General features: G+C 35.9%; 3 protein-coding genes across 10 annotated transcripts in view; 2 read left to right on the top strand and 1 right to left on the bottom strand.

Moving 5' to 3' along the window:
- The window catches only part of LOC111863205 (rhodopsin), a 29,112-nt gene extending 20,892 nt beyond the window's left edge, over nt 1–8,220 (top strand). Inside the window, exons 9-10 of one of the 2 annotated variants that reach the window (XM_023849302.2) lie at nt 1,802–1,956; nt 7,049–8,220. In XM_023849302.2, the coding sequence (XP_023705070.2) occupies nt 1,802–1,928 (127 nt within the window). In that variant the 3' untranslated portion in view covers nt 1,929–1,956; nt 7,049–8,220. Of the gene's footprint in view, nt 1–1,801; nt 2,067–7,048 lie in introns of those variants that run through there. The other variant, XM_023849301.2, reaches the window with a different exon arrangement.
- On the bottom strand, nt 3,377–18,068 carry LOC111863204 (rhodopsin). 6 transcript variants are annotated; one of them, XM_023849298.2, is made up of 9 exons: nt 17,982–18,068; nt 11,046–11,171; nt 10,371–10,609; nt 10,190–10,296; nt 8,252–8,358; nt 6,511–6,658; nt 5,848–5,958; nt 5,555–5,721; nt 3,377–4,277 (listed from the first exon to the last, which is right to left on the bottom strand). In XM_023849298.2, the coding sequence occupies exons 2-9, from the start codon at nt 11,165–11,167 to the stop codon at nt 4,148–4,150; spliced, it is 1,131 nt and encodes a 376-aa protein (XP_023705066.1). In that variant the 5' UTR covers nt 11,168–11,171; nt 17,982–18,068; the 3' UTR covers nt 3,377–4,147. The 6 variants fall into 6 exon arrangements, with proteins under 6 accessions (XP_023705066.1, XP_023705064.1, XP_023705063.1 ...); XM_023849296.2 differs by having other exon boundaries at nt 11,046–11,175; XM_023849295.2 differs by lacking the exon at nt 17,982–18,068 and adding an exon at nt 15,192–15,275 and having other exon boundaries at nt 11,046–11,175.
- Nucleotides 18,069–18,351: 283 nt separating this feature from the next.
- LOC111863206 (structural maintenance of chromosomes protein 4) overlaps nt 18,352–25,706 on the top strand; it is a 52,408-nt gene continuing 45,053 nt past the window's right edge. Inside the window, exons 1-5 of one of the 2 annotated variants that reach the window (XM_023849305.2) lie at nt 18,352–18,430; nt 18,630–18,930; nt 19,976–20,167; nt 20,442–20,726; nt 23,366–23,553. In XM_023849305.2, the coding sequence (XP_023705073.1) occupies nt 18,664–18,930; nt 19,976–20,167; nt 20,442–20,726; nt 23,366–23,553 (932 nt within the window). In that variant the 5' untranslated portion in view covers nt 18,352–18,430; nt 18,630–18,663. Of the gene's footprint in view, nt 18,473–18,629; nt 18,931–19,975; nt 20,168–20,441; nt 20,727–23,365; nt 23,554–25,706 lie in introns of both variants that reach the window. The other variant, XM_023849303.2, reaches the window with a different exon arrangement.

The raw sequence follows: 25,706 nt of genomic DNA on the forward strand, positions 1-25,706 counted from the left end.
TTATTTTTTACTTATGTTATTTTTGATGTGAGGTTGTTGATATTTGACATGTCCAATTCTAATTCTCTACAGCTATGTATGAAATAAGTAATAATAATAATAATAATAATAATAATAATAATAATAATAAAACTAAACATATAATGCATGGGATATTGATGAAAACTGGTTCAGTCAGAGATGTCCAATTGATGAAAAAGTGAGTGTACAGTATCCCATGTGATTGTGTGCAAATGCTACATAAGCAAAACAAGAAGACCTGTAGATGTATGCATTAAGGAGCACAAATACGGCCTGACCTAAGGTCTGCTCAAAAAATCAAAATTAGCCCAACATGCATATGAAGAAAGCCATAAAATATGTTGGAAAGAAACGAAGGTCTTGCAGATTGAACTGAACACCACATATAGGAAATACAAGTTATTCACCCACATGACTCAGAGAGACTATCTGATCAGTAGACCCAGCTTGAATATCTCTCCCATCTAGATGCCCATTATTGTAGCAGAAGCCAGGAAACTACAACTCTGTCCAGTGTAGATTATGTGAGATAGTTGTGTTTTTATGTTAGTACTATACAAAGAATTTGTCTCTATAATGTTGGCTTCTGTTTTGATAGTATTCTGATTTTATAGACATTGGCCATGAAATAATAAAGACCATGGGTGTTAGGCCTCAAATGTCTGGAGTGTTTTAATGTTTGTAATGTTTGTCTTAATCTTGCTTATGGTTTATGTTGTGTTTGGTTTATATATATCTCACCTTGTGCTGGTGCTGATGTTTGGAGATAGAGACAACCTCTGTCAAGGGGGCCCAACTGAATAAACTTTTACCTGAAGACAGAGACAGAATCGAGCTTCCAAAACATTGTGTTTAAATAAAATTAGGATGAAGGATAATATACAAGAACTCAGTCACTATGTCTTACTTTTTGCCCTGGTTACACTCTTAAGATTAAAAAATCAAAGATAGAAACTGATATAATAAATACACTCAGATGAGATAAGGTGAAAAAAGAAAGATCACTTACCAGAATAAATGCAGACAAATTTCTTTACAGCTTTACACAAAGGTCAAAACAGAATTAGAAGAAAATTAAAGATGTTGTTTGTTCTTTATGCTTTGTATTAATTTCAGCATTTTATATGTCCTCTTTTAAAAAAGGTTAAGAAACAGATTGTTCCTGTGGTTGCATGCCTGACTTGAATTCAGAAGGCTATGCTTTGAACAGGGAATGGTAAAGGTAAAAAGATAAAGCAATCCCTGTAACAAGCTGTGGAGGCCCATAGGGTTGTGAGACATCGAGACTGCCATGTTTTCTAGACAGTTGGCTCACAGAAGGCTGTGAGGCTGTCAGCCTTACACGCTGGCTGCTCTTTAACCCTAGGAAGATTCCTGGTACTCATTTCTGTTAGAGGCTGAGTATTGGACCAAGGATGAATGATGTGTAGTCATCATGAATTTGTAATATGTGACATGTTTTACATCCAGCCCTACGGGGAGATCATTGGATCCATGAAATGATAAATAAATGTAAATGTAAAACTCCAGGGCCATAGTGTGTGGTTGGAAGGATTAGGTGACTTGAAAAATTCAGTGACCTCATCAGGAATCAAACCTGCGACCTTCCAGCTAGTAGCATAATGCCTTAACCAACTATGCTACCATGTGTACCTTAAACAGGGCATGAGCTATCCTAACTAAGATTACTTGTGGCCTTTAGTCATCCCAGGTAAATTAAGCCAAACTCTTAGTTTGCAACTAGGCCATCAATCAGTGCACATATGTCTGTTTTGTGTAGCCACCCAAAGTATCGAGCAGCGCTCAAAGAAAAGCTTCCATGTTTCGTGTGTGGGGAAGCAGAGGGTGACACTGTATCCCAGGCTTCAAATGTGACAGCAACAGAAACTTCTGAATCAAAAGCATAGGATTGTGTGTGATGCTACAGCCAGCAAGGTACAGTTGAAGAGCATGAAGAAGTAAAAACTGTGCTGTACAATAATTTTAAATAATGATGATAATGATGATTTGTATTCTGAAATTGGTATTAAAGTTTGACAGATGATTATCTGACTTGTTTCATAAACCAAAGAACAATATATTCCTAACATCTGTCTTTTTTTTTGTGTGAACACAAATTATTTTTTACATATCAATGAAACTTATTGAATGTATATTTAGAATTAATATATTACTATATATATATATCATCTATTCCCTCAAGTAACCTCCTAAACATGGCAGACACTATAGGCCACTCAGGTCCATCGCAGCCCCTGAGCTACAGGGTTAATGCCCTCCATTTAACCTTCCCTTCTCTCTCCCTAACACATACTCTATACAAGCTCTGGCCCACTACCTGCTGGCTATTCCACCAGACCCTTCCCCTCCCCCTCTCTACTATTTCCCTGTGTAGCCACACTCCTTCTCTCCTTTTATACAGCTGTGTTTGAGCGACTGGATTCAGTCTGTTGCACCTGCTCTGCTGGTTCGCTCGTGGATTTCTTCTTGTCTTCTACCCTGAAGATGGAGGCAGTACGTTCATCTGAAACGTCGGTTAACACAATTTCTACATGGCAGCACATCCCAGAAGATGGCTTTCTTCATAGTCACCGCTGTGGAAACCTCAAATCTTACATAATATATTTTAGTTCAGAATCTTTTGTCTTCCAAGTTCCACACAGGGAGCACAGATAATGCTATAAATATAATATAAACTATAGAGGTGTAAAGGTAAAGATAAAACTGTCCTTCTGCACCATCAGAGCAGCATCAAAATGAAGTCCTACATAATAAATACCTTGTGAAAGAGCCTGTGATACCCAGTGATTAGGAGGCTTGGAAGTTTGTTTAGGAATGTGTCAGTTCATCCAGGTTATACCCATTCTCTTTAATGAGTACTGCATGAGGGTTAATTCATTTATATTCATTTAACTAGAAGTGTGAGAGACCAGGCTATGGATTGGGTAACCAAGGAATCATGGTTCAATTCCCAGCAGGGGCAAGTTATTTTTATCTTTTCCACACTGTCCTCACTTGCTCTTTGACCCACACAGCCTCCTGTCCAATGGATACCAGAGCTGTTTCCTTGGAGATAAAGCAGTTGGGGTGCAAAGCTGACCATTCACCTATGTCTAATGCTAAACTTAAGAAAGGTGGAGCTATACCTCCATTCTCCCATATGTCTTCATGGCATGGTGCTTAATTAAGCATAGGAACAACTTTTCACCTTCAGTTACTTATTGTACTGGCACTGCAAATGTCATTGTGACTAATTAGATCTTTTCTGATGACTTCAGCAGTAATCTTATCTAATGAGGAATATGAGGGGACAGATATATTTCTATAAGATGCCCACCAGTTGCTCACTTCAACAGAAGAATAGCAGAATTATGGTTTATTTCTGTACAGCTGAATAGCTTTAATGAATTAGAGTTGCCATCACAGGCTAGGGTTTACTAAATCATACCATTTGCTGTTATGAAGATTCTATACACAATGTCATCCAGTTACTTTTGTTTAGTGAAGTGAATCACTTTCATTTCATTCAATGTGTGTAGGTAGGAGCCTTATGAATCATCACAAACACATTACCTTAGTTCTCTCATTTGTCCCAGCAGACTGTGCACTGTAAGCTAAAATTCCCAACACATGGAAATGTTGTAACTTGATTTTAAGCTTGTGGTTTTTTGTTAAAATTATTACATCATTGCTGTGGTGAGCTTGTTTGCCAACTATTTACAAAAAATTAGCAGTCTTCATCTTATGGGCATAGTCTGTATTCTGTTATATATATTTCCTGCTTCCTTTGTTACCCCATTCACACTAAAGATGGAGACTTCATTTCTCCAAAATGTTCGTATACCAGCCTTCCATTACAATATGGTGGAAATGTGAGTCAGCTAGCATCCATGGAAGCCTGACTTTGATTTTATGCTCACATCTTAGCACACACTGTTATGATGGAATTCATCTCATATGATATCACAATTGAAAACTGCCTTTTTCTCCCAGAACTGGAAGAATATAATGATGTTGAGAATGGACATTGATCTGTCATAAGAGCTGGCAGGCAGTGTGATGCTGAAAACTGTCTCCTAGGTAGCTGAAAATGTCTCTGCCAATGGATCTGATTGCAGTACATAGGTTATGCAGCAGTGGTCTTCTCCTCACTGGTAGTTGTGGTTCCGGAAGCCACAGAGCTGGAATCATCATCAGTTCTTGCACAGGCCAAACTGGGGAACTTTTTGAATAGGGCTGCCTGGTATTTTGGGTGGCTGTAAGGAACAGTAACACATTGCAGTACCTTGGGATCATGAAAGAGAGAAATTTTTTAATAGTTTTGAGTACCATTACTAAAACATTAGCTACATATGAAATAAATGTGTACATGATGAACCATCCTCATAGAATTCTCTACATGTATACATTGCATTACCTATCACACATTTAGTACAGCTATATATATATATATACAGGGTGTCCCAGGAGGAATGTGCCAGACTTTGGGAGGGTGTTCCTTATGTTAAAGTATGCCAATATAACCCAAAACACCTATGTCCAAAGTTGAACGGTTATGGAGATAATGGCCAGAGAAGTGTGAAACTTTGGCAGGTGTTACACACTTGTTGATTACCAAATACATATTAAAACTGACAGGAATATGTCGTTTCTGTAATGTTAATAATGTACATAACATCAAACTAACTTGTGAGTGACATGAAGCCATTAAATTGAACTACAAAAAACTCACACGCCATGGCAAAGTTGTCGTTAAGAGTTCCAAGCACTATACATGACACATGAATGCTGAGCGCTGACGTAACATTGCTGACTGCGCGTTCTGGTATGCGAGTGTATGGGGCTAACATGAGCTGTCATCACCACACTCAAGGACAAACATAGATAAGAATTGTCAGATGACAGGTACAGTGCGTGGACCTGCCAGAAGACCGCACTTTTCTCGGATCATTATCTCCGTAACCGTTCAACTTTGGACATAGGTGTTTTGGGTTATTTCGGCATACTTTAACATAAGGAACACCCTCCCAAAGTCTGGCACATTCCTCCTGGGACACCCTGTATATATATATATATATATCTGTAGTTCCCTGTGACTGTTTTTATTATTATTATTATTACTTACTTACTTACTTACTTACTGTCAGAACTACTAATTTTTGCCAGTTTCCAGTAGGGTATAATTTCAAGTAAATTCTTCGCAAGTTTAGCCTCATAATTTTGTTATTTCATTTGTACAAATCTATGTTAGTTCATAATTTCTTTTTTGCATGGGCATACTTATATGATTTCACTGGTGTTCAGTTTAATAATTTATGGATATAAATGCAATTTCAGTATAAACCCATGCAGCATAACTACAGTGTTGAATATTTGGCTTTATTTTTCTCCAGATATCTCTCTCTTCTAAGTGAAATTTGTAGAGAAAACACTCTGTCTTCATTTTACCATCATCTCAAGACATATCATGGGGAAGGAAAACCTGACAACCTTTTCATTGTCCTCTTTTTTTGTGGAAATCTTAACATCTTACCTGATTCCATAGACAATGGGATTGTAGACTGCATTAGCCTTGGCAAAAAGAGAGCACCAGATGGTGGCCAAGGGGCTGATCTTAGCACCTTCAAAAATACCAGTGTAGTTTGTGACAAGGTATGGTGTCCAAGCAAAGAACCACAGTGAGATAGTCATCAGAGCAACCTGTCAATAATCAGTGAATAACTTTCCTAACCAAATATGTTCATGTTACATGTTAAAATGTTGCATGCTCCTGTTCCTTCACTAACTATCTACAGAAAGTACCTGCTTCTGGGCACATTTTCTTACCTTGGCCAGCTTGCACTCGGCACTTGTGTTTGCCTGGTCAGCCGATCTCAGGGAAGCCACATTCATCTTCTTTGCCTGCTCCCTCATTTGTTTCTCATGGGCTGCCACCGCCTGGATTGTATGACAATTTTCTCAGAAGCTGACAGATATATTAACATTATTCTAAGAGGAATTAAAATTGAATGATGATATGGGAGTTTATGTCCTTAATTTGTGTTTTTCTCTATGAAAATATATTTTGTCGCCTTTGCCAGTTGCATAATTTAGATGTATAAAGTATTCACAATATGTTTCTTTCCTTTGAAGAGGGAGACAATCTGTGAAACAGTAAGTGTCGTGGGTGCCATCCTCTGGGTTCTAATGTTGTGTAATTCAGGGCTGTCCTCAGACTTCACAGCCTTACAACAGAAAAGACTATAGTCTTAAATAATACCCAGTGTGAGAACCTGTAACTATGTGTAGTGATAGGCTAGACCAGTTAGGTGGGTCTAGCCTATCACTACACATAGTTACAGGTTCTCACACTGGTTCACATTTGTTTAATCATGAATAAGTAAACATGCTTTGGACTTTGCTTTGTTATATATTAATGCTGTAGTTCTGTTGCTTTCATTTAAACACCTCCCTGAATGAAGACATGAATATTGTCTGAGTTCTAATTACCTTCACAATGAACCAGTAGGAGTAAATTATGGTCAGCAGAGGAGCGAAGTACACCCATACAGAATAAACAAGGATGTAGCTTCGGCTTACCCAGTCCTTGGTTAAGTAGTCAGTGCCACATGCAGTCATGTTGCCTTCAGGTACATACCTGAAAACATTTCAATTGCTAATCCACAATGTTATCTTGAAAAAAGCAAAAGGTTTTGATTCCTCCAAATCTTTATAATATAACAAAAAAGGAAAACAGTATTAATTCTACAAATCATCATCAAATAGTAATGTACTTAGCCCACTTGTCCAGTTCTGGTCACATTTGTTTATAATTCTATCAAAGAACAGCTTTTATGTGTTATCCCAGTGAGTCTGTTTTAAAGTAAAATAAAAATAACTTTTGATGGAATACAGCAAATTTTAATTCATGTTGTTTATTTTTTCTATATTCTATCAAGAGTTATTTTTTTATTTTAAATTTTTATTATCCTTATTTCCTCCAGAACGTCCAGAGCTTTCATTGTAGTCTTTCTATTTGTATTTCCAGCTCATATTGTTATTCAGCTGTGGTTCTGGATTTGTCTTCAGTGGTAAAGGAGGAAGGTTCATCTCATAGTTCAACTATTTTTCTTCTCCAAAAAAGGCTATCAGAGCGATGTTGGGATATGACAATAGAGTTTCATGTAGAAACATATTTAAAGAGTTAAGTATTTTAGCATTTGTATCACAATATATATTTTTGTTGTTAGTATTTGTATTGCAAAATAAAGTTACTTTTCCATCAAAAATTGATTCTCATACTACCGATACTAGACAAAGACAAGATTTGTATCTACCTCAAGCTAATTTAACTATTTATCAAAAAGGAGGTTATTATGCAGGTATAAAAATATTCAATAAAATGCCCATAGAGATCAAGAACACATTTAATAATTTTAAAAAGTTTTAAGGTTGTATTAAGGCATTTCTTGAATACTCATACGTTTTATACTGTGGATGAATATCTAAATAGATAATCTGTATTATTGTTGCATTCATTGTGCTGTCTAGTTATGTAATATTTATGTATGTATTCTGTACTCTATATTATTTTATGACATGTTCAATATCCATCTTTGGATCTCTTGAACTTACAGTAAATACAGATACAAATACAAATTCCATCATGTCAAAATCATAAACATCGGTGACATTTAGGGGGAACTTTTTGCCTCATTTTTCAGGGTCAAAATAGTCAGAGAGAAACAAAAGGAAAAGTGAATACTTTTCATATTTTGATTTTGTCTACTATGCTTTGCACTGTTACAACTGTATGTATCAAATTAAATTGCAAGTATCAAAAACAAAGTCCTCAAGGAAACATTTGGGCCTAAATACAGTGAATTAAGTGGGGAATGTAGGATATTATGTAGCCAGGAACTTCATGACTTTTTCAGCTCACTGACTATTGTGAAGGCAACCAAATCAAGTGGGATATTATAGACTGAAAATACATCATTTTGGCTGGGAAACATGTTGAAAAGAAGCTGTTTGGAAGACAGAGAAGATGTTTGGAGTATAATATTAAACTGATTAAAAAAATGATTGTAAAGTTTGAAATTGTTTGAACTAACTCACAGTTGTATCCAGCAATACGACTTTGTATTTTCAGTAATGAACTATTTGATTCCCTTACCAGAATGTTAGTTATTTAGTTAGCTGGTTCAAATACTGAATTAAGTTACAAGTAAAACTCCATTCTGCTCGTTACCTGTTCCAGCCAAACATTGGGAATATAGTCCACATGATGGAGAAGACCCAAACTCCAAGGATTTTGAGTATGGCTCCTTTGTTTGTCATGGGTTTTGCTGATAACCCCTGAAATATGAAACAAATGTAGTTTGAGTACTCCAGTGTAAGGCATAAGTCTAGTCTGGTACTTGGTTCAGTCAAGTGGTGCAAACACTTAACCACCATAACATGGTAATAAGATTTCATGCTAACTTTCCAAACACTGAAGAAGAATTTTCAGTGATATCCTGTGATTCAAACAGAATTTTCTTCTAATCCCTATTGAATTTAGTAATACCTCAGTTACAGCTTCTGTGAGGAGGATGCATATAGCAACATCTTTCACCTCAAAAGGTACAAGGAAATTAAGAGTTATCTCACTCAGTGACCTTGTCTTCTTACAATGTATGAGCTTGAATATACAAACAGTAGTGACACTCTGTTTAGGATAAAACATTATCTTGAAAAAAATAGTTTCTAAACTTGTGTTTGATCTTGTAGTAGAATACTTTTGCACATGCCCCACTAAGCATATCTGTCTCAAGATCAAGTAAATTGTTTATTGGAACATACAGTATATTTACTTAGACAGTATTCACTGTGAAGGCAGAGGCCTTTGATATCACTCCACGTCTGCCTGAAAGGAAATGAAAACAAATAGTCTTGCAAAAACATCAGCTTTTCAAAACACACAAACCGTTGAGCCTTATGAAACTGCTCAGCAACAAAAATGGAGACACATCACTGATTTTTCAGGTATAAGTTTATAAACAGTAGTTATGCAGTATGAGATATGTATTGTCTTCTACTGTTTGATCACCGGGATCGTATATTTGAAATCCCATTCAGAGCAAGAATTTGTGTCTGCGTTCTCTTTTGTATTTTTATTGTTCTTTGCAGAAGAGACCTAGCAATGGACCAAACCCCACAAATAAGTCATACAAAATGGCTAAAAATAAGATTCTGAAATTAAAAAATGAGAGACCATAGACCACATTGTTTGTCATGCTATGTAAGAAGATAAAATCCATACGCTTAATTCATATGAACTTATGCTACTCTGATCACATGCCAAAGTATTGAACACACAAGACCAGTTACGTTGATGAATGTAAAGAAGAAAATTGTCCAGAACATCAGGTCACCCTCTGAATTATACTGTGAATACAAAACACTGTGAACTACATAAGAATATAAAAACAGATCTCTATAACCTCCATGATCTTGTTCAATACACTATGAGATAATAAATAAATTAGTAGTAGTTCTCACCATCTATATTATACAGTTTCGGTTCCAATTATGACAGAACACATTTTACTGCAAGTAAGTCCACTTTGATGATATAAAATAAGCCATAGGAATGAACATTATTTTGCTTTTATTTTATGTTTTAAATAAAGAGTAACTTACAACTCCTGAGGAAATCATTGAATACTTTGTTTTCTTGCCCTTGGTCCATTTCTGTCATTAGAGATGGGGGCTTTAATCCTTGCCTTGGCACAAGAAAAATGCCGTAAGTTGATATTGCTCTTGAACAAGCTACACACAGTGTTGTCTTCTGTCAATAAGTACTTTATTTCTCTGTTATTTTTCAAAACTCTAATACAGTCAGAAGCCTTTTGAGTCAAAGCACTCTCTGATGTATCTAATATAGAGCTTCAGAAATATACACTGAATAGCACTACTATTGCTTTAGAATTTTGCAAGGCAGCTAAGTTGGTATTTCATATGACAGAAAGTAAAAGTGATCAAGCTCGGTTGTCCTCCAGTTGTAAGCTATTCATACCAAGTTTCATGAAAATCAGGCAGTTAGTGTCAAAATATCAGCACCTGAATTTAGATGAGACAGACATCTGTAGCTAATGGCAATTAATTTGAACCTTGGAAAGGATCTTTGATATATGTTAGCTTTTACCTTGACAATGACGTTGTACCTGTCCAGAGCAATCATGGTCATCGTCCAGATTGAAGCACATCCAAAAAGAGATCCGCACATTCCATAAATCTCGCACATAAAGGGGCCTGCAACAGGATTTCCATTGTAACGCCCAAACAGTGTATTCCATTCTCTGAGCACAAAGAGACAGATAACTCACCCAGTACCCAGGTCTCATTGTAGCAATTGATGACCATAATAGGTGACATGCAGGTCATCATAAGGAAGTCAGAGAATGCAAGATTCACCACAAGAAGGTTGGATGGTGTTCTAAGAGACTTTGTGGAGCAGAAAATGTATAAGACCATTCCATTGCCAGTAACCGAGATGAAACCCAGCACACCAATCACAAAGCCAAGTAATCCATGCCACAGTGGGTTCATGGGTGGAAATTGATACCTATAATTGACAATATTCAGTTTAAAACAGTATTACTGAACTTTGACAGCCAACAAAATCTTTTTTGAAAAAAAAAAAAAAAAACCAATGCAAAACCAACTAAAATGAAATATTTTTCTGAGGATTTCTGCCATTTGTGTCCATTTCTCACTTTCCAGATATCGCTTGGTATTCCTATCCATATACAGGTAACCTCTACACATTATTTTTCTACTGAAAATGAGATAAACTAGTGTAACTGCACATCTCAATATAATATTCAGGCCAAAAAGATAACATTTTATAACATAAACATTATTATAATTTTTCTGGCGAAGTCCCTGAAACAATTAATGTAACCCCAAACCACACCTGGGAGCTAGGGTATAATGTGGCATATAAGCTACAAAGCGTATAACTTATCATTTTACCATTCCAACTAATGTGACACACTCACCAGTAAGCATCAACAAGGTGCAGCATTTCTGGTCGTACACTGTCCACCACTGTTAGGTTGTTAAAACCACTTTGGCGACCCAATGAATAGGCATTGTAGCTCGGTTCAGAAATCAGGGACATGGAACTGGCTGCAACATGAGTTACTTAGCAGCAGAGAAACAAAATCGCACATTGTGTGGAATATTACTAATGGTATGGGATCCTGGCTACTAAACCAGAAAGAAGGATTTAACTATTTTTATGTGAGATTTTGACTAGATGGAACCATCTGTATAATGAAATATAGAATTAATATAGGAGACTGTACTGTACAAAAAGAGGAAGAAGGCTTCTTCCCTTGAAATTGTTCAACAGAAATTTATTATACATTTTCTAGATTCCCATAAATGCTAGGTACTTTGTTCATCCTACTTCTTGAGCCAGAAATCCTGACAGCATCAGATGAAGGTACAAAGTATGATTCTTTTCATTGTGCAGTTTCTTATGTTGATTTTCTGTGAAAACTTACTTCCCTTTTTCTAGAATGGCTGGTGCACTAGGGAGTTGTGAAACTTCTACAATGAAAACATGGCCTATATTGAGCATGATATGCTCTTTTAATAATGTGATTCCCTGGCAAACCTTACCTTGACTGTTATGTAAGATATACTCAAGAAAATTCCACAACAAGCTATGTTACTGCCTGTTGAGTGTGGCTCAAAATATTTATGGTAGAAACCCACTGCTTATATAAGACTTAGCTCCTCCCCTGATCACAACAAAACTCCCTCCTACCCAGTTGCCTTCATGATGTCAACACAGGTATAAGTTAATAAAAGGAATGAATGTTGAGCAGGTCAGTTACATGAGTAAAGTCTTAGAGGTGCATCTTTGTATTTGCTGTATGTAGTCAACTCAAGTAATTGGATAAGTCTCCACATAAGTAAAACTGCTTCATTTTAACAAGTGACCTATTTCAAATGTACTCTAATTTTTACAAAAATACATGTTCCAATTTACAAGGTATTATATCACGTTTTAAACCCAAGTACTTTAAAATGGTATGATATTTGGGGTTACAATATGTGAAGTAATACAGGAATGAAGAAGATTTAAAATCAGAGACCTCATATTCAACCAGTAGGGTCATTTATTCAAAAGAATGCAATGGATGGTATATTCACCACACATCAGGAAAAAATAAATGCACAAACAATTCTAGTTGGAAAGCCTCAATAACAGAAATCATTCAGGAGCCTCAACTAAGAGAATGGTTTCAAAATGGATCTTTTAGAAATTGGTCTGTGAAGTTGTGAACTGGAATGAACTGGTTCATGATAAGATTAAATGGTGAGCTTTTATGAACATAGCAGTGAAATTTTTGAAGCCACAGCAAAATTTCTTGATGAGTTAAATACATGAAGTACTCAGGAAAGTATGAATCATGGTTGAAGTATTTCAGAATCGAAGAATTCTTTCTTGAAATCCTATATTAATATACAGTCACAGTCTGCCATACCTGGAGCATTAGTTTGTGCACATTATTTGAAATTAATAGTTTCTTTCAGGAATAACGTATATGTCCATGAAATGTGAGAGGTTCCATCGTCACACTATTGCATATAATTCAAATGATTACATACAGTTCTTTATTTTGCAACATGTTTCATCCCATTGGCCATCATCAGGCTATTTTCATGTATTACTGCTGAATTTAAGTATTTATGTATGGTATTATTATTGACTGAATTATTTAGGTTATAATCACTAGGCTGGCTTTGATACATTCTGTTAAAACGTTTTTAGCTAAAAACTTTAATTGCAGGAATCTCTGAAAGTTCTCTTTTTCAATTTTTTTCCTTTCATGATTCACTTAAAATATAGTCCACAGACTGTGGGATATGGATCAGTATTTAATAATGTGACCACTGTTCAAGTTTTTGGTGTTATGTGTCATCATTTTTCTTATGTATGCTCTAGCACAAAATATATTCGGTCGATATTGTCGTCTGTTGTTCCTTGATCTGTCTTCCAACATTCAATCATAGAACATGGACTTAAAATTTCAAACACTGGGCAATGGAGATAATAACAGTTAAGCAAAGGTGTGTATAAAATAGTCTTATGATGACTAGTAGGCCGAAACATGTTGCATAATAAATAACTGTACATAATTAATTCAACTAAACACAACAATTATGTTGGTGGAACCTCTCATATTTATTAATCTAGAAAGCTGAATGTCCATGTTAGGTGGATCCCTTGTCACCATGGCATGGCGCGTCCTCAGGTTGCAGATGGAGGAGACACTCTCCAGGTAGGGAAGGAAGCTGCGGATATATTGAATAAGCAGTTGTGGACAGCCGACAAGGGGTGTTCCTCAAACTTGGGGATTGGGTGTGGGGCTAACAACTCTTCACCATAAAAAATAAGCTTGTTATGAAAATGTTCACAAAGCCTCAAAAACTGCAGTTTTGCCTGTGGTTCTGTATGGGTGTGAAACTAGGTTTCTGACATTAAGGGATGAACATAGACTGAGGTTTAGAAACAAAAGAAGTTAATTATTTCCAAGATATGAATGAGTAAAAAACTTTGAAATGGCGGTGATAGAATTGTTGGGTTATAAAATTATTGTAATTTGTATATATATATATCACCTGATGGAAATTTTAAAGAATTTTTAAGGAAACTGGAGCTAGTAATTAAGAAATTAAGTATGAAAGGAAAACAGTTAATCTTATGTGGGAACTGGAATATGAATTTTTTGCAGGAGAGTGTAAAATTAAATGAACTAAAAATATTTTGCATTTATATAATTTGGTAAATACAGTGGAGGTCCCGACTTGAGCTACAAAGAATACTAAATCATTGATTGATGTAATCATCATAAATAATAGTAATTATACAAATCTATCAGTAGTAATGGATCTAGGTTTCTCAGATCATTATGCTCAAGTATTATCTATATGTATTGAGAATTTTGTAAGGAGACCATTAAAAGTTAGGAGGAGAATGTTTAATGAAGGAGGCATGGACGAACTGCAATATATTTTAAACAAAGAATCGTGGCAAGATGTGTTTTTGGAATCTGATGTAAATTGGAAATTTAAGAATTTATGGATACTTTCCATTATTACTTTGATGTGGTTTTCCCCTTAAAATTATTTAACCAGAGTAAACATAAAAAAAGTTGGGTTACTCAGGGAATAAGAAAGTCCAGTAAAAGGACGAGTTGGTTGAATAGTTTGCAAAAGAGAATAAATCTTACAGGAAAAGAACAAGAGTATATACATAAATATCGAATGATATATAAGAGAGTAATAAAGGAAGCTAAGAAGAAGGAAAATGATAGTCATATAGCTAATGCAAAAAACAAAACTAGAGCAATGTGGCAAATAGTGAATAAGGAATTAGGAAATAACCTGCAGAGGGAATTGGGAATAGATCTAAAGTGCGGGTCAAGGAAAGAGGCTAATCCACAGCTTATATCTGAAATGTTTAATTTATATTTTGCGGACATAGTAGGAAAGCTTGTCAAGCAAAATAATAGTATGATGTGCTGTAAAACGCCACAGAGAGTAAATACCTATAATGAAACCATGTTTATTTGTCCAGTGACAGAAAACGAGATATTAGAAGTGGTGAAGAAATTTAAGGGAAATTTTCGGCAGGTACTGATGAAATACAGGATTATGTGCTTAAAAAAATGTATAGAAGCGGTTAAAATGCCATTAGCCCACATTTATAATGCCTCTCTAGAAGCAGGTATTTTCCCAGAGAGATATAAGATAGCAAAGGTAAAACCACTTCATAAAAAGGGAGAAAAGAAGGATATGAAAAATTATACACCAATATCCTTTTTGTGTGCTTTCTCAAAAATCTTGGAAAAGTTGATGCATAATAGGTTACTCTCTTTTTGACAAGAAATGCCATAATAACAGAGGCCCAACATGGATTTAGGATGAATAGGCCGACTCAGACTGCAAGTTACTCTTTTCTAGCAAACATACAGAAATCAGCTGAGAAAAAAGAAAAACAGGTCAGAATTTTTTGTGATTTAACTAAAGCATATGATGCCATAAATCATGACACCTTACTATCTAAATTATAAACATATGGAGTTAGAGGTGTGGCAAACTTATGGTTTAAATCATATTTGGCTTACCGGAAGCAAGTTGTTGAAATAAGTTGTGATGGCAAAAAATATACATCGGGCCCAAGAGAAATTAAATATGGAGTACCACAGGGTTCAGTGCTTGGACAATTATTATTTTTTTATACATAAATGATCTGCCTTTGAATATCAAAGAGGCGAGGATAGTTTTGTTTGCAGATGATATAAATATTTTGGTAACAGCTGGAAAGGTACATATCCTGCAGCAGAAGATAAATAAAGTCATGAATGAGTTAGATGGATGGTTTAAGGTAAGTAATCTTATAATGAATACTGAGAAAACAATAGCAATGGCATTTCTTAATAGACAAGAAAGAGATTTTATGAAACCTCAAATCAGATTTGGCAAAATGGAGATCTCCTATAAATGTGAAACGAAATTTCTAGGTATACATTTTGGCGAGCATATGGAGTGGAAAGCACATATGATGTTCTTAAGCTCAAAACTTCATAAAGTCTGTTACGTGATAAAATACCTTAGGGATGTAACAAGCCGACAGGTTATAAGGAGTATTTACTTTGCTCACTTCCATGCTTATTTGAAGTATGGTTTAATTTTCTGGGGTAGTGACCCAAAAAGTAAATTTATATTTAAATTGCAGAAACGAATTGTTAGAATAATTAGTGGTGTGAGTAGATTAGCATCATGTAGACAACTTTTTAAGAATTTAAACTTACTTCCACTACCTTGTATGTATATATTTGGAATAGTATGCCATGTTAAACTATATTTTGAGAAGTTATAACAAAATAATGTAGTTCATAATCACAATACACACCAGAAGTTAAATCTCCATGCTCAGTTTTGCAGAACAAATGCCCAAAAAAAATGAGTACTGAACATGGGAATAAAATTATTCAATAAAATACCAAATAAAATTAAGGAGATAGAAAAAATGATACAGTTTAAAAAAGTAATGAGGTCATATTTGGTACAATATATGTTTTATTCTGTAGAGGAATATATGTTAAATTAAAGATGGTATGTTTGTGAAAGGGGGGGTTTTATTTGTAATTACCGAAATTGAACTATTGTATGTTTAATGTGTATAGAACGTTTTCCTATGACAGTGATTTGACAAGGAAGGAAGAATGGATTGGTTGATTGATTGATTGATTGATGGGAAATGGATTGAATTGGTTACTCTGTTGGGGAATTTATGTTGCCTTAAATTTTTATTACAGTTTTATATGGTATGTTGGACATGCACACAATTTGTGTATGTAGTTAAATATTATAGTATTGTTGACTTTTATACAAATAATTTGACTTGTTCTATATCTGGAGGCTGTATTGCAAAATGTGGATTTCTGGAACCGATAAAAATATGAATATGAATATGAATATCAATGCTTGAGAACACTGTGTTGAGGATAATATTTTGACCAAAGAGAGATGAAGTGGCAGGAGGTCGGAGAAAACTACAAAATAAGGAGCTTAAATAATTTCTACTCTTCTCCAAGTATAATTAGAATGATCAAGTCAAGGAGAATGAGGTGTGCCGGGCATGTAGCACGAATGGGGTCGAGGAAAAATGCATATAAGTTATTGGTGGGAAAGATTGAAGGAAGGAGACCACTGGAAAGGCCAAAGGCATAGGTGGGTAGACAATATTAAAATGGATCTCAGAGAGATAGAATGGGATGGGATGGTATGGTTTGGATTGATCTGGCTCAGGATAGGGACCACTGGAGGGCTCTTGTGAATGCGGTAATGAATCTTTAGGTTCCATAAAATGCTGGGAAGTTCTTGAGTAGCTGCACAATTGGCAGCTTCTCAAGAAGGGCTCAGCTCCATGAGTGAGTGGGTGAGAAAGCTGAATGTGGTGCTTTGATACAGCAGCATTTCATCACATACATTTGTTTACCCAGACCTAGTGATCAATGGATCATATCTCAGAATTCTAACTCCCTGCCTAAGATTTGAAACAAGTATTTTCAGAACATCAATGTGCGAAATTACTGCTGAGCTAACCTTTTGTATTACTGGTACAAATAGAGCAATGAAGACTTGCTGGGTCATCAGCAATGTTAGTAAGGGCTAAAAAACTGATTTGGAGGCAGTTTCAAAATGTGAAACCTTGCTGTTCATTGATATGTCCCAAATTTTGTGTTATAACATTATTTTCCTTCTGGAATATTTTTAATGTTTTGTTATCTGTTCATAATATATATGCTTGTTTTTCTTATGTGAATTTGAATTCCTGTGAACTTCAAAGAATCCTTACAAATGACACAAGTCTTTAAGGCTTCCTTCTTAATGAGATTATTGTCAGGAGAATACAATTTCTTAACAGCCTTCTTAAAAATTCAGTTTTGTAGTGGAAGTAAATCAATATATTTTCCTGCAGTGGTAGTGACTATATGATGTAAGTCTCCTTTTTATAGTTGATAGTTACTCAGCTGGTCATGACTTTTAAGGCTTTCCTGAAATTTGAAGATCAATCACTGTCCCTATATTAGGCTTAACCTGAGCCAGTTCAATCCAGACAAACCCTTCACACCAAATTTTTCAAGGCCCATTTCAGAAACCTCCTATTTATGCCGAGGATCCCCAACTACTCTTTTCCCTTGGATAATCAACCATTGCAGTTATTATAGAAAGCTATGTCGCGAGTTCAAGTCCCAATGAGGTCACTGGATTTTTTTCAGTTGACCTAATCCTTCCAGCCGCACTAGGCCCTGGGGTTTACTCAGCCTCTAACAGAAATGATTACCGGGAATTAATTAAATAATTTTCCTGGGACGTAAAGTGCGGCCGGCGCGTGGGGTTGACCTTACCGCCATCCTTGAGCCGATTGTCTAGACCGTCTAGACAATGTGAGACACTCAACGTCTCATAACCCTATGGGTCCCGATGTCCCGATATACCGTTCCAAACATCGTGTGTATAAAAAGGCAGATTTCCTTTGTGCATAAGCCCTGTACCATGTAGGCGTTACGGCGGGAATGTAATGCATCGTACATTGTAAGTCGATTATAACTGCTCTGTGCTGCTGGCAGACGCGTTTGTAGCCAATTTATGGTATTACTGAAAAAGTTTATCATGAAAGATCATGAACATCAAGAACTTGGACAAACCACAAAAGAAATAGGTTGTAAGCAAGGTCAATAAGTAGAAAGTCTCCTGTGGAGAGAACCGTTATTGTGTAATCCCTGACAATTGCGCCGTTTAGTACAGTTTTGCACGAATCACTTTAAACACATTGGAGCCCGCCAATTTTCTAGGCGTTAGTTTTATGTGAATATTTATGTATAATTATTTCTAATGGGTAAGCTAGACTAATTTGGTGATGAAAACAAATTAGAGAAAAATTATGAACTAAGGGTATCTATTAATATGGTGAAAGTTACTGAGAACGATGTGGAAGTTTTGTCTGCCGTATCTAACCTAATTGCGGCTTGTAGCTGATTTTAACAATGTTACAGGATATTTTATTTTGGAGACTTTACTTCAGCGAAAATGCCACAGAAGAGGAGCAAAATTGACGATGGTGATGATCAAGGAGGACAGGGGCAAAATGCCCTAGATGTGTCAGAAATTCGTGAAGAGGAGGAAATTTCAGAAGATGAAGAAAGCGGGTTGAGAATAGGAGATATTTACATCCCTCCGCCGCCGAACCCAGTTTCTTCAAATGAAACAACAGGGCCAAGGCTCATCATCACTCATATTGAGAATGAAAACTTTAAAAGTTATGCTGGCAAGCAAGTCCTTGGGCCCTTTCATAAGGTATTAGGAGGGCTGTTGACATATTCATATACTGTCTTTATGTTAATTTAAGAATTTCTGTGTGTAATCCAGATTATATATATTTTTTCTCACCACAAAATTAAATATAGCTGGAGCATAAATAGTACCCATTCTAGTATTTTATGTTTTTTTTTGGTCAAGAGTGTGTTTTTATGAATATACCAAATATTTGGATTACTTAGATGCAAGGAGAAAAATATTAGATATGCTAGCAAACAATTTTATGGTACAGAGAACATATAGTTGTAGTAGTTTAGTAGTGTTCACATCATCCTTGCTTAAGTTTTTCTGAAGGAGCCTCACTAGCATAGTGTCACGTGTATTAGTGACTAAAGATGGGGTTTGGATTGTTAATTGGATTTATTAACAACCTACAGGTCATAACTACATATAATTAGTACACTATTAATGATTTACAAAATTTACAATCGCTCCACACTAATCTCTCAGTCTTTTTCCACTAGTCTTCACTACCTGTTTCCTGGCAACAGAATTATAACACAGGAACTATAAAAGTCTCACTAAATTACACACTCTGAATATCATTGTGCTACAACACATATAACACCACAGAGTAAGTCTTCTGATTCTTCTGGCCGCACTTCTGCTCCTTCTAACTTCAGAACTCAAGTGAAGTCCGCCTATTACTCACTCCTCCAGCTTACGAATGCCTGCAAATGACCTTTGCTGTCCCCCACCAACCTTCGGTGCAGACATACAGAAAACACGTCGGGTGCTGTCTAGCCACTGTTGTGTGACATTGCCTACGCGGAATTGTGTTTACCATCCATGGATATGTGAACAACTTCACAATAAGTTGATATTTGTCACTTAATTTGCAGTTAGTGTACTATTCCTATGATCTCTTACTGAATTTGGGGTTTATCTAAGATAACTGGCCTTAACATAAGTCGTGGCAACTCACATAATGCAACTGAGAGCATAGATATATATAGAACTGTTAGACTGTACTTTACAGTAACCTCCAATTACGATTAGGCTAATATAACTTTTTATTCCTCAGTGTTTCACGTCAATTGTTGGTCCAAATGGCAGTGGAAAAAGCAACGTTATAGATTCTATGCTGTTCGTGTTTGGCTACCGAGCCAGTAAGATCCGTTCGAAGAAGATTTCTGTCCTTCTTCACAATTCAGCTCAACACCCAAATGTTCAGAACTGTACTGTTGCAGTACACTTCCAGCAAATCACAGACATAGTAAGGTTACTTGTAGATTGATTGATTTATTCTTTTGTCCGTTAGCTCATTTAGTATTTGGTTGGTAGTCTCTAAATTTGTTCTTATAAATATGTGTGCAATTTCATAATCTAAAAGACTGAAGAAGAAGAAGAAGAAGTAATATGCCATGAAAATAATTTAAATGGACTCTCTTTAAAATTTCTTTTCAGTTTGTGTCAGTTTATTTGGTTCTAGCAAGTTACTTGAATCAAATATTTTGTTGTAAAATTGTTGTTCCTTACCTGTGTTAAAGTCTGGTACTGATGACTTCGAGTTGGTTCCAAACTCAAAGTTGGTTGTGGCCCGAACAGCTTTCAAGGACAACACATCATTCTATACTGTGAATGGTCGCCGTGTGCAGTTTAAAGAAGTAGCAAAGCTACTTCGCAGCCATGGCATTGATTTGGACCACAACCGGTTTTTGATCCTGCAGGGCGAGGTGGAACAGATAGCCATGATGAAGCCCAAGGCTCCCAATGAACATGAGTCAGGCATGCTGGAGTTCTTGGAGGACATCATTGGCACGACGAGATACAAGGTTAGCAATGGAATACATTTTCTCTCCAAGTTAATGCTGTAGTAGATGTGAAGTATAAAATAATTAACTCAACACACCGATAATCATATATTTTTACAAAAGAAAAAAAAAATATGATTATTCAAGAATTATACAGTCATGTGTATTTTGAAGTATATAACTAGTGCTTGTTACACATTAGAATAAGAAATTCAAGAAATGGAATGATTTTTATTAACTGGTGTAGGCCATAAAATTATTTATTAATGCTCAGAATCCCTGTTCACTGAAATATAAGTGCAGTGTGATGTATCACCTCAGTGTTTGTATATAAAATTACCACATACTTAACTCTTTGACTGGCGCGAAGGGTATTTAAATCCCACCCCTGTCCTGGCAGGCCCTTTAAACCTTATGTCACTAAAATGCATGTTGTTACTTTTTCCTAAACAACTTCAACAAAAATTGGTTTTTAAAAACGAAATTTTTAGGAACTAATTAAAATACAATATTTTATGCAATAAATGCTTTTCCACACCTCTTTATTTGTTTTTCTTCGTGTGATAAACATTGAAACATGAAAGTTTGCAGAGAGCCACACCACAGCCTGCACACATGATACTTGTTTCTTTTCTAACCTTGTAATTAGCACTCACGCGACACTTTCTCAGGGCACCATTCTTCTTATTGTTACTGTTAGGAACATGGACCATTTTGTGAATTTTCAAGCCACCCTCTAGACGATTTGCTGGCTCTTTCACTGGTGGTCTTTTCAAGGTCGAGGGCGGAGGCGTGACTGCACTCTAGTCTGACCCAATAGATTCGTCATCCACTTCATTCCTTGACTTTTCTCCCTCTCCACACTGTTTGTTTGGTTCAGTCATTTTTCTACACAGTCCAATATAAAATCTTTGAATCTGTAATTTCTCTTCTTGTATTTTTCGTTTGTTGTGTTCTTTTTGAATAGAATGAAACTATTCAACCGCAAAGACATGTTTTGTCCAAACCATGGGTGTGAAATAGGGGCCTAGTGGACAAATATTCTTCAATTTCAGGGCGTTTGTCGATTCCTGTCATGAACACAATTCCTAAGTATGTCCAGATTTCATCTGATGTGACATAATTGTAATTGTGTTTTCGAGAGTGAGGAGCTAACTCATGTGCGTTGAAGTGCTGGTGAGCATAGCGATTGGTTTCAGTTGTGATGTGATTTACCAAGTCGTCATCCAGAAAAAATTTTAATCCATGAAAAGGGATGCATTTTATGTGTTATATCAATTTTGATCCCGAAACTATTAGCAAATGGAAGTATTGGGGGTACAATGTCTCCGTACGTTCATGAGATGGGCGTGTCAGGCACCGCACTCGTGGTAGGTAAATGTTCATGATTACTGTCTTGTGGATCATTGCCTATCACTGTATTATTGTCACTATCAACTTAATCCAATTCAGGAATCATTATTTCATCGCCACTATCATCATCAGAAAAAATCTCGTTCACAACATTTTCCAGCTGGTCTGTAGGAAAACGAAGACACTTGCTGCAAGAAGCTATGGTGAAACTGAATGAATGTGAAATATTTTCTGACCTTTACCTTCTCATGAGGTTCTGACAGTAATATAGACCCCCACAAAGTTTACAAGGGTTCTTTACAAACATGCACAAAAACTATCATAAATATGTCTTTGGTTGATGAGTGCCAAGAGAGCAAAGAAGGGACGAGATTGTCAAAGCGTTAAAACACGCCAACGCCAGGGAACGGCTGGCATCGTCCGGGCGTTAAAACACGCCCGCGCCAGTCAAAGAGTTAATGAGACAGGTTTAAAAACTATCGAGGACAGTTAGTCCATTGTTTACAGAATTGGAGTGGTTATAAGTAGTAATATATAAACAACTACAGTTTTTAACTGTGTGTGTGAAAGTTTAAGTTCAAAGGTTCTTGTCACTGTCTGCCTGGACATACAAAATTCCATACTAGTTGAACAGATTTTTTGTACAAGTAATCCTTAAAGTCCATTAACAGAACTTAATTTTAGGAAAATTGTGATAAATATCCAAATCAGCAAACTGTCTTTTAATCAGCTTGTGTTCCCAACACCTGTAATGGAGGCTGTCTTTTTTTTGGTGTTAAACAAGAATGAAAATGTATGGTCATTGGAAGTGAACATTTTTTTCTAAATGCATCCTTTGAGATTTTGCATGTGTCATTGATTTTGGAATTATGTGTTGCAAATATAAATCTGTTTTTGAAAGCTTAACGCAAGGCATAGAGAAATGAATTGGGTCCTGCATGTATTTCATTAAGTATCTGCCATATTCAGGAGTGTTTCATGTAAACATAAGTTTTAATGAGATGTGTATTTTGTCGTTTTTGTATGATGAGACATTTTTGAGCAAATAATTTGGAGGTTCCTGTGAAGTATGAGCTGTATTTGATTGATCAGCACCAAAATTAAGTTCCTGTAACAACTTTTAATACAGATTTATTCATTACAAAATTCTGTTAACATCTGTTCAGTAGTTTTTGGAGATAGAGCATTACAAAAGGATACTTGGTCAGGCAACCTGCTCATTGTGTGTTAATGTTATGCAGTTACGCGAAGTACATTATACCCAAGTCATGGTGGTATCATTATGGCCTGTACTATGTTGTTTGTAGGAGCCTTTGGAGAAACTGGTTACACTTGTGGAGCAGTTGAATGAGGAGCGAAGTGAAAAGTTAAATCGTGTGAAGATTGTTGAGAGGGAAAAGGAAGATTTGGAAGGGCCAATGAAGGAGGCAGTGGCATACGTGAAAATGGAGAACGAGATGACCATAAAAAAGAATGTTGTCTGCCAGAAATACATGTATGTAGTACGAGTTACGAGGCCGAAAACACATAATTTTTGCTTTGTTTATTTGCTTTGAAGTTGGTAATTCTGTCTGAAGTTCCCATCTCCAGATAAGTGTGATGATAGCATATTCTTCTCTTCGTAGTCATTTTTCATTTCATGTTATTCATTATCTTCATTGTCAAGTGATCTAGTGAGGGGGAGGGGGATACTAGACAGTACGCTACTATGATGTATTTAACTTTCTAAGTGCCGAGTAAATGACCATACACAACTGTGAAGCAGGTGAAATTATTTCATTCTTTTAAATATTTGAGTGCATGTACATCAGAAGAAGATGTAAATCATTAAAACTATTCAGTGTGACAGAAAGCAAACAGCACTGTGAAAGGTAAAATAATCAAAGTGCTCAGTTCAAAATTAGAACGATTTTTGTATAATTTTTGTTAGAGATGTCCTGTCCTGAAATAATTATGCAGCATGTACTGTACATATGAGTATTTTCCGCTACATTTGTTAATAGCCTTTTCTTAGATTTGATGACCTGCAGTAAAGCACAGAATTTAAAGAAATTGCTGTGCTGTCTTATATCACAGACAGCAGAAGTTCAGCTCACAGAGAACAGGGTTACTCTATTTGCATTGATCATTTACTGTAAGAGAGCAGCACAGGAATATGTATCAGAATCTTTACTGGCAAACCAGCAGTTTTATACTCAATACATCTTACAGCATACTTCATACTGGAGTCTGTACTAAGTCCCTGTAGGTTGATGATTCTGCAGCCTCATTTCAGATGGAAGTATTTTTTGTTTTTAGAGTATTGCATTCTATAACACTACGTGCTTTCTGTGAGATTTCATTGCGTCACATGTTTCGCTTTGTATCTAAACAATTCAGTTTTCCACAGGCAGCATCAACTGTTGTTGCTTTCTGGTTTTACTAGTATAACCAGAATCTTATGTCATTTTGAAGTTCTCGCAAAAACATATCTCATATTCTTAATGTTGTGGCAGGCCATACTAGAACAGTTGATATTATTTATAGTTAGGTGTTATTAGATAATGCCAGGCGAGACAAATTAGCCGACCATATAAAGTTTGTGGCTAGTCCCAAGAACATGAGCAACACTGGTCCATAGTTCTTGTCTTCATTGAGAAAACATGCATGTTGCAAGTGTGTCCTGCCTTGCATAGTCCATATTTCAATCTCCCCCTATTCTTTATACATTACTAAAATACAACTTTTGTTTTGAATAGCACCCAGATAACTGTTTAGTAGATTGATTCAGATCTAAAAATCTAGAATTTAGATTTTGAAAATGTCACATACCTTGGAAACTCTTTTAAAGTGGATTTTTATGTTTGGAAGACTTAATATTTCCCACAAATGTCCACAAATGTATGCATGAAAAGATGGGATGTTTTATTTGTTCCTTGTCAAGTTGCTTGTATGGTGCCAGTCTCGTCATCATGGTCCACCCAAAATATAAGCCCTAAAAACAATGAGAACCTCAAATTTGGTATGTTGGTTAAAAGAGGTACCAGGTCTGTGCTGAACTGTCGATTCTTGTTAATGACATTTGATTTTCTCCCAAATAATATGAATTGTTTACAAGAAAATTGGTTATGAGCTTTTGTCTAGATATGACACATATTTTTCTAAAACCACATTGCTCTCTTGTAAACCAGTCTTTGTATTTTTTGATTAGCATCTTTATCCATTAATTCCAAATCAGTTCCCATGTTACTTTCCTTGCTGTCTTTTGCATGACTTCCATGAATCTCATCCCCGGAATTAGTATAATACCGGTTTCTTCCACGTTATCTATATGCTCATATTTAGAAGTGTCTGCCATCTATGAGTGCAGTTTGAAATGTGTGTAGAAAACTGCAAATGATAATTGTATTGTAACGTGTTTGCGTTACCGAAGACGCCGTAGAGATGGTTAATTGGTTTATTTAACAATTACAAATAACGGCTACAATTACTTATCTCACAGTTGCGGGGTTTCACACTTTATAACCCTAATCGCATTAATCTGTTAACACTGTTGCGGGGTTTCACGACTTATAACCCTATGCGCAAATCAGTTCACTCTGTCTTCAGTAGTCTACACGTTTACAGTCGGGGAGCTTTGTATCACTGTATCACACGCTCCCAATTACA

The sequence above is a fragment of the Cryptotermes secundus genome, unplaced genomic scaffold (genome assembly GCF_002891405.2).
Source record: "Cryptotermes secundus unplaced genomic scaffold, Csec_1.0 scaffold586, whole genome shotgun sequence".
NCBI lineage: Eukaryota > Metazoa > Arthropoda > Insecta > Blattodea > Kalotermitidae > Cryptotermes > Cryptotermes secundus.

Coding starts and splice junctions, on each gene's coding strand:
- LOC111863204 (XM_023849295.2), bottom strand. CDS start 15,237: ATGTATATTTTTTGCCATCACAACTTATTTCAACAACTTGCTTCCG. Junction 6,659..8,251: donor CCAATGTTTGGCTGGAACAG/GTAACGAGCAGA, acceptor AAATGTTTTCAG/GTATGTACCTGAAGGCAACA. Junction 5,722..5,847: donor CCGAGTGCAAGCTGGCCAAG/GTAAGAAAATGT, acceptor GATTATTGACAG/GTTGCTCTGATGACTATCTC.